General features: G+C 34.1%; 1 protein-coding gene across 4 annotated transcripts in view; it reads left to right on the forward strand.

Annotated features, from left to right (window-relative positions):
• The window catches only part of BAZ2B (bromodomain adjacent to zinc finger domain 2B), a 256050-nt gene that overhangs the window by 154884 nt on the left and 82510 nt on the right, over window positions 1–18656 (forward strand). For 2 of the 4 annotated variants that reach the window (XM_069496681.1, XM_069496717.1), the window contains 5 exons: window positions 4143–4749; window positions 6371–6664; window positions 8610–8670; window positions 9475–9583; window positions 9853–9954. In XM_069496681.1, coding sequence (XP_069352782.1) covers window positions 4143–4749; window positions 6371–6664; window positions 8610–8670; window positions 9475–9583; window positions 9853–9954 — 1173 coding nt within the window. The remainder of the gene's footprint in view (window positions 1–4142; window positions 4750–6370; window positions 6665–8609; window positions 8671–9474; window positions 9584–9852; window positions 9955–18656) is intronic. The other 2 variants (XM_069496896.1, XM_069496808.1) reach the window with 1 other exon arrangement.

Here is an 18656-nt window from a genome sequence, read left to right on the forward strand (position 1 = left end):
GCGATCCTACTGCCTCAGCCTCCCAAGTAGCTGGGACTACAGGCATGCGCCACCATGCCCAGCTAATTTTTTTTCTATATATATTTTTAGTTGGCCGGATAATTTCTTTCTATTTTTAGTAGAGACGGGGTCTCACTCTTGCTCAGGCTGGTCTCGAACTCCTGACCTTGAGCGATCCACCCGCCTCAGCCTCCCAGAGTGCTAGGATTACAGGCGTGAGCCACCGCGCCTGGCCTAGAATCTGTATTCTTAACAACTATGATATTCTGCCTTTCTTACTTGAAAAAGTCACAATGTCCTTGTCCATTGACTCTTACTATGAAGAATTTAAGAACAGGGTCAAAGAAAAGTAACTTGAACAAATCAACCTTTTTTTGAGACTAAATGTGTGGTTTTAAGCCTAACTATACATTAGAATCACTTGGGAAACTTTAAGCACAATACCCTTTAGAACCATTAAATCAGAACATCTTGTGGTAGAACTAAGGTATTGGATTTTTTTAAACTTCCAGGTGATTCAGATGTGTAGTCAGATTCGAGAAGCACTGATCTGAGTGGAGTGACCAGTGGTATCATATTATGCATATGACTTGTAATGCACTGCTCAAACACGAGCAGGTATTAAACATTATCAGCATCACATTATTGACTTTTCACAAGTAAAATAAGCAAATCAAAAAATATATTATTTCATTTATTTTAATTTTTATTGATATATTATCCTACTTTAAGATAAATGAGTTTATAGAGCTACATCAAGAGTCATTTTGTATTCCAAAAGTTTCTTAATTTTTTCAAAGGGCTTTTTTTAATGTTTCCCTAAATAAGAATTTTATATGACTACTTATAAGAGAGTCATATATTAGACAATTACTTAATAAATGTAGCCAAGCTAGGATTTTTACACATATGATCTCATTTAATCCTTACAGACCTTGTGAGGTAAAGAAACTAAAGCTTAGAGGTTAAGTCACTTGCCAACATCATGTAACAGGTTAAGGGCAGAAGGGATTTAAACCAAGCATTCTGATTTCAAAACATGATTACGATGAAAAATTTTGGTGTTCTTGCTAACTGGAGATTATTCAGAAATTATAATACAAATTATCTGAAATCATAATGGTAGTTAATGGAATATATTTTGTGTGAATGGGCATTCGCATTAGACTCAGTTCTAAATGATGTTATCCACTCTGCATTAGTATCAGTTATTGAATAGAGAGTATTTTGTCAATATTTCTCTTACAACAGCTGTCTATATGACAGTCTGACATACAGAATTTTGCTTTATTTCTCATGATAATCTCTTTTGTTTCATACTACCTGCTGTGTATGTGTCTGCATCCTTCATCAGTTAATGATTTTCTTGAATATTATTCAATCATTGAATCTTTCAGTACTCTTACGTTAAAGATGTGTAATTTAAATCATTATACATTAGTTGGATATACAGACCAGGAATAGAATTTCGTAGGTCTTATGTCTGTTTCCTCTTATGAAGTTTTATCTGGAGGAATTTTTTTTTGCTTCTCTACAGTGGTCTCAGGTAGAGACTAGGGGAACAAGAGCTTAGAGGGAGGACAGACCTTTGAACCTATCTCTTCCCATACTGCCTGTAGTCCAAATGGATATCTTAAAAGAGTGAGAGATTTGCTACTGCACAGGTCTCCATTTTCTTCCCTTCTCCTTTCTATAAATCACCCCTGATATTTATAAAAGTAATTGATACTAGTCTTGAGATAAAATATAATAATATTTGGCTATTCTTGAAAATCTGTATAGGTGTCAATATATGGGAAGAGATTCTTCAGAATTAGTGAGGAGCAGTTCAGAAAATTAAATATAAAGCTGTTTTCATGGCGCTTTGGTCCCATGTATTTAGAAGGAAAATTTACTACTTATAAGAAAATAGTATAAAATGATTACGTGACATAATTATGTTCTAACAGATGAAAATACACTGTTTTTTGTAAAGAAAATTTCAATCTTGTATATGTTAAAGTATTTTATGTAAGAATTTTGTTATCAAATTCCTTTTAAAAGGTAAATCCAACTATTTGGTGTAATTTTCCATAATTTATTCACTGAGTAAATACTAATTAAGCAATTTTGCTTTGTGAGGTATTGCCTCAGGTACAAATTTTATATGACAGTCTTTGTTTACAAAGAATTATCTTAATAACTTAATTTTCTAAACTAATACAGTAAAGATGTTAAATAAGATTAAAACTTTATATATAAATTGCTTACTGCTTATTAGTACTGCTGCTTTACAATATTAATAAGTCATTTAATATGGCATTCTATTTACATTTACATTTACACTTGTGAAATCCCCACCACAAATCATTGATGATTTGAGTATTAGGGGCCCAGGTGTGATGCTGACAACACTGCTGATTTTAATATCAGACCCACATTTTCAATGCAGAATGTTACCTTAGGTTGGGAAATTCAACTCCACTTCTGTTAACTTAGAATATTTTAATAATTCTATTTTAGTTTTTTATAAATTGTATAATAATTGTACTAATTTAATAAATTCATGATTTTATTGTTTTTAAGGAGATTCTAATAACTAAATAATTTTTTATTCCTGATTTGTAAATATAAATTTTATGGCTTAATGGTTCATAAATTAATTTTTCTCAAGAAAATTGTTGTTTTTCTAAACTGTTTGCTCTTTCAAATGTTAATGTGCTAAAGGCACTCTAAGTAGATCCCACAGAATGTTGAGCCAGCATACCCACCGGCTTAGTATCTTAAATCTTTGCTTCAAAGAAGTTCTTCTTGCTAAGAAGTCATTATTCAGCAATCTAAAATTGTTTCTTGAGTACATACCAAGTGCAGGGCTCTAAGCAATATTTTGGGATGATTGTAACAATAAATAAATGATAGTGTTCCTACCCTAAGGAATTTATCAAAGATGTAAACTTACCTCCTTAGAGGTTTAAGACATAAAAACATATACTACATATACTAAAGGCAGTATGGCACAGAATACAGATAGTCCCCAACTTAGGATGGTTCAACTTAAGATCTTTCAACTTTACAGTGGTGCAAAAGCAATACGTATTCAGTAGAAAGTGTTGCAGTAGTCTCTTGTTATGCTGGACAGAGGCAGTGAGCTGCAGCTCCTAATTAGCCAGCTATCATAAGGATAAACAACCACTACTCTATTGTGTACTCTATTGCCAGGTGATTTTGCTCAACTGTAAGCTGATGTAAATGTTCTGAGCACATTTAATGTAGACTAGGCTAAGATATGATGTCTGGTAGATTAGATGTATTGAATACATTTCTGACTTATGATATTTTCAGTTTACAATCAGTTTATAGGGAAGTAACCCCACTGCAAGTTGAGGAGCATCTGTTATAAGGAGATAAAGGAGCTCAAAGGATAAGGCAAAGAGTGCTTCTGGCTGGGACAAACATAGAAAGCTTCTTGGGTTAGATCTTGAAGAATGAACAGTATTTCATCAGCTTGAAATTTATAAAGAGGAGTCTATTTCATGCAAAGAAAATGTTCATCTCAAAATGTGGAGATGGTAAAAATATGATATCCATAGCCCATGGCAAATAGTCCCGTTTGACCAGAAAAGTATGTTTGTGCTTAATTGCAAAGTAATTTGAATGTCAAACTAAAGTTTTTAGACTTTATAAAGTTGGCAATGCTCCAGGGAGCCGATAAAATAAAGTTTAGTCTAAATAAAACTGGCATTGGTATATAGCATATATTGGGAGTTGGGTAGGAAGAAATTATGGCATGGCTTAAATTTGAGCAGTATTTCAATGAAAGAATCCAAAGACATGGTACTATGGCTGACTTGGAAAAGAGACAATAAAAGATATTTTTAGGGTTTCAGGTTTGGATTATTATGAGAATGGGAGCAACAGTAAAGAGAGGGAGACAGGAAACATATATATTTGAGGGGGAAAAACTAATTAAATTTTAAATATATTAGGTATGGCCAAGGTTTAACAACCAAGTAGTCATCACTGCAACTCCTTTTATGGCACTTGTATATCATGATTTAAATTTGTATATGATATGGTATCTATAATTTGTTCTCAGATATTGAAAGCAAATAAAAGCAGTCTTGTTTTTATGGTACATTTTGTTTTTAAACTTGTTTCAACAGGAACAATATAAACAGGCATTCCCATCACAGTTAAAGAAACAGGAGTCATCTAAGAGCCTGAAGAAGGTTATTGCAGCTTTGTCTAATCCAAAAGCAACCTCTACTTCACCAGCACATCCAAAACAAACAGTAGAAAACAACCACCCTAATCCATTCTTGACAAATGCACTTTTAGGTAATCACCAACCAAATGGAGTTATTCAAAGTGTCATTCAAGAAGCTCCTCTGGCACTTACTACCAAAACTAAAATGCAGAGTAAGATTAATGAAAACATTGCTACGGCAAGTAGCACCCCTTTTTCCTCACCTATAAATTTGAGTACAAGTGGAAGAAGAACCCCTGGCAATCAGACACCTGTAATGCCCTCTGCCTCTCCCATACTGCATAGTCAAGGGAAGGAAAAAGCAGTTAGCAATAATGTAAATCCAGTAAAAACACAGCATCATTCTCATCCTACAAAATCTTTAGTGGAGCAGTTTAGAGGAACAGATTCAGACATTCCAAGTAGTAAAGACTCTGAAGATTCAAATGAGGATGAAGAGGAAGATGATGAGGAAGAGGATGAGGAAGATGATGAAGATGATGAATCTGATGACAGTCAATCAGGTTATTTTCCATTTTAAAATTTAAAGTATTTCTCTAAATGCTATGTGTACCAAAACATTTTAAAGAACTTCTTAGTTCACAGATTTATTATCATTGTCATTCACCATGCTTCACACAGCTTTGTGCATTTCTATAATGAGCTCGCAAAATACAGGAGTAATTAATATGGGAAATTCTAAGTTAAATTCTCAGCTTGTCATCCATATGACATTAAACAAATAATAACTTTAGAGTGAATATAAATGATGCATAAATTAAGACAATTTCATCAACTTGCTTAATTTTCATTTCATTCAGGACCACTTATTTGTCCCCTTTTTTCCATCTCTCTTGCTGTTTGTTAAACTGCATCACCAGATATTTTGAACAAAGGTAAAATTGTAGTCACAGTCATTCAGAAAGTACCAAAAACCTAAATCCCTATGAATATCCATTAGTAACACAGAATTTATTAAATAACATATGGAGTATTTCCTGGTTTAATTTTGATTCACTTTCTAGATTTTTGGGGGGAGGGGTATTTCTTTGCATTTTTTTTTTCCTTACCTCTCCTTGTTCCACAGAAGACTGAAATCATAAAATACAAGATAGCTTAAATTTTAAATACAAAGATGAAATACATTTTATAAAAGTTTATGAATTTGTTACTGGTCAGACACAAATTCAACTAAATTTTCTAGCAGCCAATGTGAATAGGAAACTATAGTCAGTTAATACAATTTAAAGTATCTGTAAGTTAAAAACAAACTGCTTGCTCAGAGTAAGAACAACTCGTCCTGAGAGTAATTTTTCCTGGGGTTCCCATAAAAACAACTTTGCATGATAGGTAATAAATATCAATATTCATAACTTTCAAAAACTAATTTTTATGATGAACTTCAATATAGGCAGACAGTACCACACAAAATAGAATTCCACAAAAGCTGTTATTCTGGGAACCATTAGGATATAGTCCAATTATTAGTCCTGTGTTTATCAAGTTTAATCCAGTAATAGATTTTACATATCTGGAAGAGTGGATGGACTACATATCTAGAACTTAAATTATTAAATCACTAAATTATCCTACCATAATTATTTCTGTACGGCTAGTTTTTTGAGAAGCCTGATGAAATCTTGCCACCCAAATAGGAAAACTACAGCCAAAAAACCCAAGAATCTACCCTAGAAAATTGTTTTCTTTTACCCCAAAGCCCAAATGAAAGTATGATGGTAATGCCAGACTTCTCTTCCTCATACTGGACTGAGTATACTTCTTAAGCCATTGGAATATATTAATTTCAATAATCAAGTAAATTCCCCCTTTTACCTTAGTTTCTCTATTAAATTAAAAGTGATCTTGAAGCCGTTAAGCAGAACTCATCATGTGAATAGTGTCACATGAGAACTGTTTTGTGATTGAAGTGTTGAGTAAAACTTACACTTTTTAAAAAATTTTTTGAGGTTTTATAGCCTACATACATTGTTCTCAAATAAATTAAAAGATTTACTCTTCAGGAAAGTTGCTCTTTTGAGTTCTCATTCTCAGATGCTGGTTCCTGAACTAGTCCATTTAGATACAAACTGCAAGTTATTGGTAACTATCTAGTTATAATATACAAATGCTTCTTTTACTTCCCAGAATCAGATAGTAATTCAGAATCAGATACAGAAGGATCAGAAGAAGAAGATGATGATGATAAAGACCAAGATGAATCAGATAGTGATACTGAAGGAGAGAAAACTTCAATGAAACTGAATAAAACAACTTCCTCTGTCAAAAGCCCTTCCATGAGTCTCACAGCTCACTCAACACCTCGTAACCTCCACATAACAAAAGCCCCAGGCTCTGCTCCTGCTGCCTTATGTTCTGAATCACAGTCACCTGTTTTTCTTGGTACATCTTCTTCCACACTTACTTCAAGTCCACACTCTGGTACCTACACTTTATTTTTATTATTGTAAAGTAGAAGTCAAACCATAGCAAGAATTTTTACTTAAACAATGTTCTGGAGATGATCTCACTGGAATCAAGTATTACAGCTAGATCTTAGGTTGGTTTAGAAAGATCAACATGTATTTTCAAAGGACATGACCTATTAGCTGGTCTTTTTTTTTTTTTCCTGTGCTTCCAATTTAAGAATCTGATGACAGTGCTTGACTTTGAATCTTTCCTGCTTTTGTGTTCAGTTTATGCTTCTAGAATGTAGAATTTGACAATCGTACTTTTGTGTACAGTTGACCCTTGAACAATGTGGGAGTTAGGAGCACTGACCCCCTCCTAGTTGAAAATCTGCATATAGCTTTTGACTCTCCAAACACTGAACTAGCTGTTTACTGTTGACTGGAAGCCTAACTGATAACATAAACAGTTCAGTTAACACATATTTTGTATGTTATATATACTCTCTACTGTATTCTTACAAATATTAAGAAAATATTATTAAGAAAATCATATGGAAGAGAAAATATATTTGCCATTCATTAAGTGCAAAAGGTCTTCATCCTTGTCATCTTCACTTTGAGTAGGCTGAGGAAGAAGAAAAGTTGGTCCTGCTGTCTCAGGGGTGGCAGAGACAGAAAAAAATCTGAGCATAAGTAGGCTCATGCAGTTCAAACCTGTGTTGTTCAAGGTCAACTGTACTTTATACAGAAAAGCTCACTTGTTTACTTAAGATGCAATTGCTACCTGCCCAGCACATAGCCAATGTCATTTCTATTAGTGAGTAGTATTCTTAATTCCATTAACATGCTACATCTTCTTTTTTCCTGTTTGGTTTTTTATAAACTTTTCAAGGCCACCATTAAAAGTTTCTACATTTAATATTCCCAAATTGCTTTCTATTCTCATTTAATAGCTAAGAAAATACAGATATGTTTAGTAAAATATTTTGTTAATTGTTTCACTTGTTTTACTCTCTTCTTGGCAATTTCTAATTTTGCTTTCATTTACCACAAACCAGTGTATCCTACTTGTCTTAGATGAATTTATTTGTATTTATGAAACTTGATTCTTATCGTTGAAAAATTTTACATATAATCATAATCCTATTCCTTTACGCTTTAGGTTAATTAAAAGATCTAGGCTGGGCGCGGTGGCTCACGCCTGTAATCCTAGCACTCTGGGAGGCCGAGGCGGGTGGATTGCTCGAGGTCAGGAGTTCGAGACCAGCCTGAGCAAAAGCGAGACCCCGTCTCTACTAAAAATAGAAAGAAATTATATGGACAACTAAAATATATATATATACAAAAAAATGAGCCGGGCATGGTGGCACATGCCTGTAGTCCCAGCTACTCGGGAGGCTGAGGCAGGAGGATCGCTTGAGCCCAGGAGTTTGAGGTTGCTGTGAGCTAGGCTGACGCCACGGCACTCACTCTAGCCCGGGCAACAGAGTGAGACTCTGTCTCAAAAAAAAAAAAAAAAAAAAAAGATCTAGTAGTGTTTTTGACTATGAACACATATGGACATAGAAATTATATTGCCTTTAAATGTATGAGCCAGCTGTTGAAATTTTTCAGCATCTGAAAACTAATATTTTCAAAGACAATAACTACAAATAGATTTTATGAAACTCTATTTCCCTCCTACTTCTCTAGCCATTTCCTTAATAACAGAGCCATATATTTTTACCTTCAATTGTATTTTCTTTAGAGAGAAAGACTAGTTATTCTGTCATTCAGACCAAAAGAAAAAAAAAATCCCTCTGCCTTATACAGTGTTTTGTTGAAAACCATCTAAAAATAATGTATAAATTGCAGAAATATCCTAAATAATCCAAGTCATTGAAGTATACTTTTTTAAGGAAAAGTTTCTAAACTATCAAAAGATTGTCATCTATAGAAACTAATCTTTTATATCAACTGGTTGAATTTTCTTAAAGGCACTTCCAAAAGAAGAAGAGTGACAGATGAACGTGAACTGCGTATTCCATTGGAATATGGGTATGCAAAATGAGATTTTTCTTTTTTGCTTTTCTCCATATATTTATGCATGTTTGATGTATACTTGATTTCTCATTCTCTACTATTAATAAAAGAAGTGAATATACTGCATAGTATTTATTAGAGCAGAAGAGCTAAAGCAAAGGGCAAAGAAGTTGATATATCAGAAAACTGAAATTAAGCCTAACTGCTTTGTAGAGGTATGGCAGAGCTGTGATGGGATCATGCAGCCAAGTTTAACATGACTGGAAAAGAACCCAGAGCAAATCATATGGCAAAGGGCAGAACGCAGTTAAGACTGTCAGAAATTTTTGTGAGGATAGAGTTAGACAGTGAAAGCCACTTTGGTCAAAACTGAGGGACTCTACCAGAGTTTGGCTAAAATAATTTAATCAGAGCCGACAGGTTTCAGGCTTGGATGTTCGTGAGTCCCAAACAGCAGAGAGTCAGGTTTACTTTTCTCGCTTAAAGCTTTTCCGATGTAAAAATAAAAACAAATCAGTACACATTGACACATTACTGAAACATCCAAGTACCCAAAGTAATACTAGTTATGACTTCTAAAAATTTTAGTGGCGTTTAATATTTACAAATGGAGTCTTTGATTAATTTCTTCGTTGAATTAATTAAAAGTTTAAATAATTTCAATAGCAAGTATATTTGGGTTGTTCGAGGGGTTTATTTTTGTCTTCTTTGTTTTTTTCATATTTTCTGAAGAGCATGTATATTTAAAGTTTTTTCTTTCATTTTTAAAAGTTTTCTTAAAATTACGTATGTCATAACCCTCATTTCTGTTATGTGTAGCTGGCAGAGAGAGACAAGAATAAGAAACTTTGGAGGGCGCCTTCAAGGAGAAGTAGCATATTATGCTCCATGTGGAAAGAAACTTAGGCAGTACCCTGAAGTAATAAAGGTACATACTCTTCACCAAATAACATACATTTGGTGCCTATTAAGCATGCTCATGTAAAAAAAAAAAAAGTACACTCCTTTGTCAGATAAAGTTCCTTGATACAAAATATTCTCTTGTATGGGATTATTATAGTTAACCCAATTGATCTTCTATAAATCCATAGCCCCTTGATAGAATATGCAAAACATTAGTGTCCTGAAGCTATCTATACATCAAAGCTGGGTTGTAATTATTAAAACCTGAAGTGGAAAAATATGTGATTTTTTCAGTATCTCAGCAGAAATGGAATAATGGATATCTCAAGGGACAATTTCAGCTTCAGTGCAAAAATAAGAGTGGGTGACTTCTATGAAGCCAGAGATGGACCGCAGGTATCCACTTTTTAAAAAGTACAGTCTTTGAACCAAAAAGTAGAACCATAACCTAAATGAAGTAAATCTCACTACACTCTGGAGCAATGCCTTTGTTAGTTAATTCATATAGCTATACATACAACTTTGTGGTAAGCACTCACTAAGGCCTCGATTTTCTGTGTTTCAGTAACAAGGAGCTTTGACATAATAGATGTCTTTTTCATATTTAAGTAAGCTTTTTCCTGTTTATTAATTGCATCGATAATTTTACAGCTTATACATATATAAAAGTATCTGCATGTTCATGTAAAATATAGGAAAACATTAGTTCCTATATTTTTTAAAAACTAATTTGAATAAGAAAACCATGTTATTATTAAATATAAGTCAATCCAAAGAGGACAAATATGCCTTAGTTTTGGGGAAGAATCTTGTCCATTTGTTTATGCCACACTATATGATGCATTTTCACAAGGTTGGTCATTTTTGTTTGTTTGTTTCCTTAAAACTAGGTGAGTGAAACTTCTAATTTTTGTAGAAATTGAGTTTTTAAATTAATTATACACATTTCTGAACATATCACCACAGCTCCCTCTGATCTTATGGGTCAAGCACATGACCTTACCTATCAGCAGAAAGAACCCACCAAGGAGACCTCATTTCCTTTATGTTTCCTTAAATGTTTTTCCTTTTTTTCCTTACCTGTATTTAGCTTCATATGCTTATTATTCCCTTTGCCTGTCAGCTCCATTAAAAATGGATCCTGGTTAAGGAGTGATGAGACCTAGATTCTCATTAATCCATGAAATAGTTTTATGATTCCAAACAACAACAGCAACATAATGTCCCCTTTTCCCTCAATTTCTTCGTCTGCCAAGTAGAGAGCATAATTACACTTACGCCTCATAGGATTATGGCAAGATTAAAATGAGATCATACGCATGAAAATGTTTCAAAAGGTTAAAATGCTCAGTTAGTTGAAGTTGATATTTTCTTTCTTGATTGACCCTTTCTCCCTTCTGTCCCATTATAATGTACAGAGGTAATTTTTTCTAGCAATTAATATTTTCTCTGCGAATAGGCAGGCTTTTCTATCCTGTCTTACCTTCTAATTTTGTAATTGTAAAAATGGAAAAGGCCATGTTCATTCTGTAAGAGGCTTATTTTGAAAGCTCAGAAAATTAAGGGAATTTTTTAAGGTCACACAGCCTCAACTAGGCAGAGATAAAACTGCAACTCAAGGTTTCTGAAAAAATATTCTCTTGTACATATCATATAACCTATTTTCCATTGGTAGCCATGACTTTTTAAGGAAGTAGTTATGTCCAGATCTACTCGTCTCTTTACGGGTAGTTCTAAAATGCCATAATGTATTTATTGAGGTTTATAGAAGTATGTAGAAAAATATTCTGGGATTTTATTTTTTTAAACTTAAAAAAAGGACTTAGACCAAATCTGTCACCAAACAGATTCTTAGAATTTTAGTGAACCAGAGTGTTACACATTCCACGTACACTGGATCAGTTTTTTAGTCACAAAACATATTAGAAGGCATTTTTTTTGTTTTAAGAGACAGGGTCTCACTCTGTCACCTAGGCTGGAGTGCAGCGGCATGATCCTAGCTCAGCTGCAGCTTTGAACTCCTGGGCTGAAGTGGTCCTCCCACCTTAGCCTCTCAAGTACCTAGAACTTACAAGTGCGTGTCACCACACCTGGCTAATTTTTAAATGTTTTTGTAGAGATGGGGGTCCCGCTATGTTGCCCAGGGTGGTCTCAAACTCCTAGCCTCAAGCGATCCTCCCACCTCAGCCTCCCAAAGCCTTGGGATTATAGGTGTGAACCACTGTGCCTAGCCAGAAGGCAATAATCTCATTTTAAAATTCTTCTTAGTTTTTAATCCTATCACATTCTTGTATTATTTATGCCAAAGATATCTTTATGATTTTTAAGTTTAGTAGGTTTTTGTTCTGAGAGGAAAGCTAATTGCTATTCAATACATAGAGGATTTTTAATTTTGTATCAGTGATAATTGGACTTAATCTATAAAGCCTCATTACACAGAGCGGAATGTTCTTTGACATCTATTCACTTTTTATTAAATATAATCAGTGTTTTCCAGATGAATATTGTCTTATTGAGATCAATTCAAATCAAGGAAATAGGATGAATTACTAAAGCCAGAATATGTTAAGCTGCCAACATTTCAGCAGAGTTCTAGGGGGAAATATTAGCAATTTTGAGAACATTTCTCTCAGTTAAAATAAAAATTAGTAAGTTGGATTTATTTCAGGATACTTTTAGATAACAGTGGTTAAAGGTAAGTAATCCAAAAAAGTATTTTAGTTAATTAATTAGAGATGCATATAGTTGTAAAGCAGTGTACATTTCTATATACTGTATTATATAATTCATTTATGTAAGTATATGGTTAGAAACATTATATAAGAATTTTCTGTGAAAAGGAACAAAGATTATATATCTTTGTTATGGTAACTAATGATGTGAAATAATTTTGATCACCCTGAATTTTGTAGATGTAAAATATAGTTTTGGCACAAAGACATTGTTACCATGCAGTAATGATCATATGTGTTTACAATATATTTGCTTTTATATAAACTGTATAAATAGTATGATGGCCGAATAAATATTAAAAAATAAAACTATGCATATGAAAAGATGAAAGAAATACATCAAAACTTTAATAATGCATGTATTCGTTGGTACAATGGATCTTTATTTTACTTTCTATATTTATATTCTTGTGTGTTTTGTATTTTCTAAAATTTGCTTGTTTTTTGTATATAATATGAAAAACAGTTTCCTAACTATTAAAAGTAAATACACACTTTGTAATCCAACAAAGCTAAGAATTCATAGCTTTCCAAAAGCATGGAGATTGTACATAATGATTTTAAATGTTACTGCTACAGTTTTCCAAGCTTCATGTATCTATTTGGGTATTTGATAGCAAATGAAATGCTGTATTTGCAGAATCATTAGTACAGTCAATCCTCCATATCCATGGGTTCTGCATTTGTGGATTCAACCAACCTCAGATCAAAAATATTCCCCCAAAAATTTTATCTGTACTAAACATTTACAGACCTTTTTCTTATTCCTTAAAAAATATAACAGCTATTTACATAGCATTTACATTATCTTAGGTATTATAAGTAATCTAGAGGTGATTTAAATTATATAGGAGAATGTGATAGGTTATATGCAAATACTATGCCATTTTATATTCAGGGACTCAAGCATTCGCAGAGTTTGGTATTTGTGGCAGAAAAGTCCTAGAACCAATCCCCCACGAATACGGAGGGATGGCAATATTCTTAATCCCTTTCCTGATAAAACAGTTTTCCTTGGAAATATATTTTGTTCATCATGTATTTCCAAGCTACAGTTTGGAAAATGTTTTCTTAAAATATACCAAAAAAATTAGCCGCTACTAGTTCTATGTGTTCTAATTTTACTTAAGGCATTTCAAAAATTCCATCAGTGGTATACCAAAGCTCTGTATTTTACAGTTGACATTTAGAGATAATTTCTGCTAGAAGATAATATCTGCAGTGGAAAATTATGGTTATTTTATAAGTTAGTCATTTTTGATTCAAGATATTTCTGAGCTTAAAATAGTGATTATGTTTTTATTAACAGCAAACATTTGTTGAAAATATCGACTCTGTATAGTAAAATAAGGAGAGAGATGAGAGCTTACATTTACTAAAATTTAAGTAAATTCATCATTAACTGAAGGAGAACAATCTAATGATTACCTTTAAAAAAAGAAAAAAGAGAAGACCTTAATTGAAGTAAATAGGATTATAAAAGAAATGGGGAGCCCTTCATCTATTCATTATCAGTTTTATTTATTTAGATCCACAAATACGGTGAGAGATTTGTAGCATCAGCTACTTGTCAGTATCTACTGATAGACATCAAACACTTCTCACCACCTTCTGTAAAAATCTTTATTTGAGGGGAGGTGATAGACTTCATGGAACAAAACAATTATAATACTCTTTATAAGTCCATGCCATACTAGCTGGCTATCTTCTAATGAATTTCATTTAGCTGTTTTAGCCCCTTTGAGACCCATTTGAAAAGGGTGTAAGGTAAACAGATTTCTCTTTTTTTTTTTTTTTTAGTCTAAACTCTACTACCATGAAGGTAAATAGATCTCTTATGGATATTTGTCCTATCACATTATAAAGAACTTGTTGAACCTAATATTCGTCAATATTATTTTTATTTTACTTTTTTTTTGATTGTCAAAATAATAGAAAGGTTGAGCTAGACAGATTTTGATAAATATAAAATGGCATTATCTTTACCTAAATACAATACAAAGGTAAGAGATATTCACATTTTTCTTAGGAATGTAGGAAGGCTTCAAAATAAATTGTTAATGACAAAGATTATTTTGAAATATATGATGATCTATTTTTAAAATCACTTTTTGTGAATTGCAGAAAACTAAACATTTAAGCATAAATATTATAGTTAAGTTTATTGTTTTATTAACCAGGAAGTTCAGAAGTATTTAGAGTATTGAATGTCTATTGCTATCAGGCCAAAAAAGAAAAAAAAGGAAAGATACAAAGAAGAAACAAGTTAAAAATGACTCAGAAAATGTTGCTTTCTTTCTTTCTTTGACATGTATTTTTTTTAAAGTACGATATTTCTTCTTTTCAATGACATAAGAAAAGTAAAAACGTCTAAAGTTTTTACTGAAAAGAGCCTTTTTTCTTAGTCATTTAATCAATAAATATTTGTGGCAAATATATAATGTGCCAGGCATTTTTTTCCCCAGGTTAATTTTCCCTAAAGGTATTTTTCCATAAAGAAAAATGTAGTAGTGAACACACTTTTACTACAGAAATGAAGTTGAAGGCACGACAAACTAGTGTTTATAAAGGAACGGAAGAGTACAAGAAAGTACAAGTTATGATCACTGGTTTATCTTCTAGAGAAGATAAAACACTTGGCACAGTGCTGCCCAGCTGAAATTAGGGTTTTGTTCATAAGGAGTAAGAGGAGACTTCACAATAAGGTAGGCAACACAGTCTCTAGTGCAATTGTAAAGCTGGTGATTATTTCGAATTAAAGAACAAAAGACTGAGAGCCAACACCAGAGTTCTAATTCAACTCTGCTGTTAACTGTCATCCCTAATGCAACATAGCTGTGGGCACATATGGACACGAAGAACATGAAAGATCAGTACCAGAAATCTAAAAGTCTAGAAATTTATGTCACTGATCTACCAGGTAGGATTTTTTGGCTAGGCAAGGCCTATACTAGAAGGCCAACTGTATGAATCCAAGTGTGGAGCTAAGGAGGAGTTATTGAAAGTTAAGACTTTTATAGGGTAACCTACTGTGAGTAAGTGGAAAGCATAGTCAGCATGTGGAAACAATTGTATCAAATCACATCTTTCGCAACTGTTTTTAATAGGTGACACCCGTTTCCCCCTAAGATCTTAGCTGTTCTTACTTGTGCACATCTTTAAAGTGCTATTCAGTATATAATTTTAATAAGCTATATGACTAGAGTGGATTAAGAATTCCCAATGACCCAGCCTGAGCAAGAGCGAGACCCCATTAAAAAAAAGAAAAATTAGCTGGGCATGGTGGCTCACGAGTATGGTCCCAGCTACTTGGGAGGCTGAAGCAGGAGATCGCTTGAGCCCAGGAGTTTGAGGTTGCAGTGAGCTATGATGACACCACTGCACTCTAGCCATGGTAACAGAGTAAGACTCTTGTCTCCAAAAAAAAAAAAAAGAATCCCCAATGCCATATAGTTTACAGTGTATCAACCTCTCACGACCTACCTCTGGCACTATAAAGTAACTAAAAATAGACGTAATCTACTAAACTATGAAATAGATGTAAGGAAATACAACAAAATTCAGATTTTTCTCATACTGATTCTAATGTTTTTTTCAAAAATATGAAATGTCAAATCTTGTCAAAAATATTTGATACCCTTACTTTGCTCATGCCCAATAAGATATTTCTTAGATTCCTAGCAGGATATTTCAACATCTTATGTTACTTTGAAAAAACCGAAGCCTACTTAATTCCCTTCTCTGTAATGTAAATGCATATAAGAGGTCTTTAAGATCAATTTCCTTTTAGGTATGACATTCTAAAAGTTTTATATAACCTAATTATTAGGAAGTAAAGGATTCTCGAAGTATACTTTCAAAGAGAAAGATAGTAAAAACAATTTGTTTGCTTAAGTTGTGGTTAATTTTACTAAAAATTATTTAGCCAAAAATCAATTTGGTAAATTATCAATTCACTAAATGGCTAAAAGGCTTTAAATTGTCAGACTAATTGCCTTAATCCAGATTTAAAACATATGGCCTGGCACGGTGGCTCATGCCTGTAATCCTAGCACTCTGGGAGGGCTAGGCAGGAGGATTTCTTGAGGCCAGGAGTTCAAGACCAGCCTGAACAAGAGTGAGACTCCATCTCTACAAAAAATAGAAAAATTAGCCAGGCGTGGTGGTACACATCTATAGTCCCAGCTACTCGGGAGGCTGAGGCAGGAGGATCAGTTGAGCCCAGGAATTTGAGGTTGCAGTGAGCTATGATGACGCCACTATACTCTAGCTAACCCAGGCAACAGAGCAAGACCCTGTCTCCAAAAAAATAAAAAATTAGTCAGGTGGGATAGTGTTAGCCTACGGTCCCAGCTACTCAGGAGGCTGAGGCAGGAGGATCCCTTGAGCCCAGGAGTTTGAAGTTGCAGTGTTCTATGATCGTGCCATTGCACTCAAGCCTGAGCGACAGAGTGAGACCCTCTCTATAAAAAAATAAAATAAAACATACACCACTGCAATTTTACTACCAGAGGCAAGGACTGGGGTAGATACAGGTCCCAATCCAGAAGAATGTGAGTAAAGCAGGGGAAAGTTCATCCATTCACTTATATGATATTTAGCATTCAAGAAGTGTGGTACTAGGTATCTCAAATGTTAACTTGAGAAATTGGCATTTAGTGGCACAGGGTTGCAAATCCATGGTGAAATTGTTGCAACAAAGTCTTACTGATACTAAAGCTTAAAAAAAAAAATCTTTAGTAATTTGTCAAATAGATCATTCAGTGAATTAGCTTTTGGTAGACTGGTTTACTGTATTTACTTATAAGTAATTATATAGTGCTTTCCTTCCAAAATAAATCAGCTCACAAGTATAAAAAATCAAACAAAATGGGAGCAACAAAAGAAAAATAAAGACAAGGTAGGATATGAAATTAAAGCAGGAATGAGACCTCAGAACACATTCATATTGCTGATAAGCCTCAAATTTATTCTAGCTTTCAAAAGTGAAACATGGGGCCGGGCGCGGTGGCTCACGCCTGTAATCCTAGCACTCTGGGAGGCTGAGGCGGGTGGATCGCTCAAGGTCAGGAGTTCGAGACCAGCCTGAGCAATGAGCGAGACCTCGTCTCTACTAAAAATAGAAAGAAATTATCTGGCCAACTAAAATATATATAGGAAAAAAAAAAATTAGCCGGGCATGGTGGCGCATGCCTGTAGTCCCAGCTACTCGGGAGGCTGAGGCAGTAGAATTGCTTAAGCCCAGGCGTTTGAGGTTGCTGTGAGCTAGGCTGACGCCACAGCACTCACTCTAGCCTGGGCAACAAAGCGACACTCTGTCTCAAAAAAAAAATAAAATAAAAATAAAAATAAATAAAAGTGAAACATGGGAAACCCAGTTAATTAAGCAATTCAATGTCTATAAGATAAGGTGAAAACAGACCAGTTGCTCATTGAAATGTTCAATTTTACTTTGGAGTGTCATTTATGAAGAATAATAGTAATGTTGAAATAAGGTCATATTGACATTAAATTTCATAATAGCTCATCTCTTTTGAATTTCCAAATACAGACAACATTTAAAAATTAATTCACTCAGAATAAATGTGTTCTGGCTAGGCACTGTGGCACACACCTGTAATCCCAGAACTTTGGGAGGCAGAGGTAAGAGGGTTGCTTGAAACCAGGAGTTTGAGCTGCAGTGTTCACACCACTGCATTCTAGCTTGGGTGACAGAGCGAGACCTTGTCTCTTAAAAAAAAAGAGAGAGAGAGAGAGAGATTTTTCTTTAAAACTCTGTTTACTTTTTTTTTTTTTTTTTTTTAATGAAAGGGGTAGAGTGAGGAGGGGAGTTCCAATTTCCTTTTTTTTTTTTTTTTTTTTTTTGAGAAAGTCTCACTCTGTCACCCTGGGTAGGGTGCAGTGGTGTCCTCACGGCTCACTGCAACCTCAGATCAGGGGCTCAGTGATTCTCCTTTCTCAGCCTCCCGAGTAGCTGAGCCTATAGGTGCATGCCCCAATGCCTGGCTAATTTTTCTATTTCTTGTAGAGGCGGGTCTCAAACTCCTGAGCTCAAGCAGTCCTCCCGCCTTGGCCTCCCGGAGTGCTAGAATTACAGGCGTGAGCCACCTCACTGGCCTTTGTTTACTTTTTAGTGATAAAAATTTTGAGGGAATAAATTTATTTGCCAGTTTGCTCAAATAGTTCTCCATCTTATAACTTACCTTTGTTCAGAAAGAAAACCTCACTATCCATTTATTTCCATTTTCTGTGTCATTTGGAGTCTACTACCCTAAACCTTAATCACCTTTCTGGTCTACATTCAGGCTTTCCTCCTTCACACCCAGGCAATCTTCAATTCCAGTCCATTCTTTCTCCAAGAAGGCC

Source organism: Eulemur rufifrons, chromosome 1 (assembly GCF_041146395.1).
Source record: "Eulemur rufifrons isolate Redbay chromosome 1, OSU_ERuf_1, whole genome shotgun sequence".
NCBI classification, from domain to species: domain Eukaryota; kingdom Metazoa; phylum Chordata; class Mammalia; order Primates; family Lemuridae; genus Eulemur; species Eulemur rufifrons.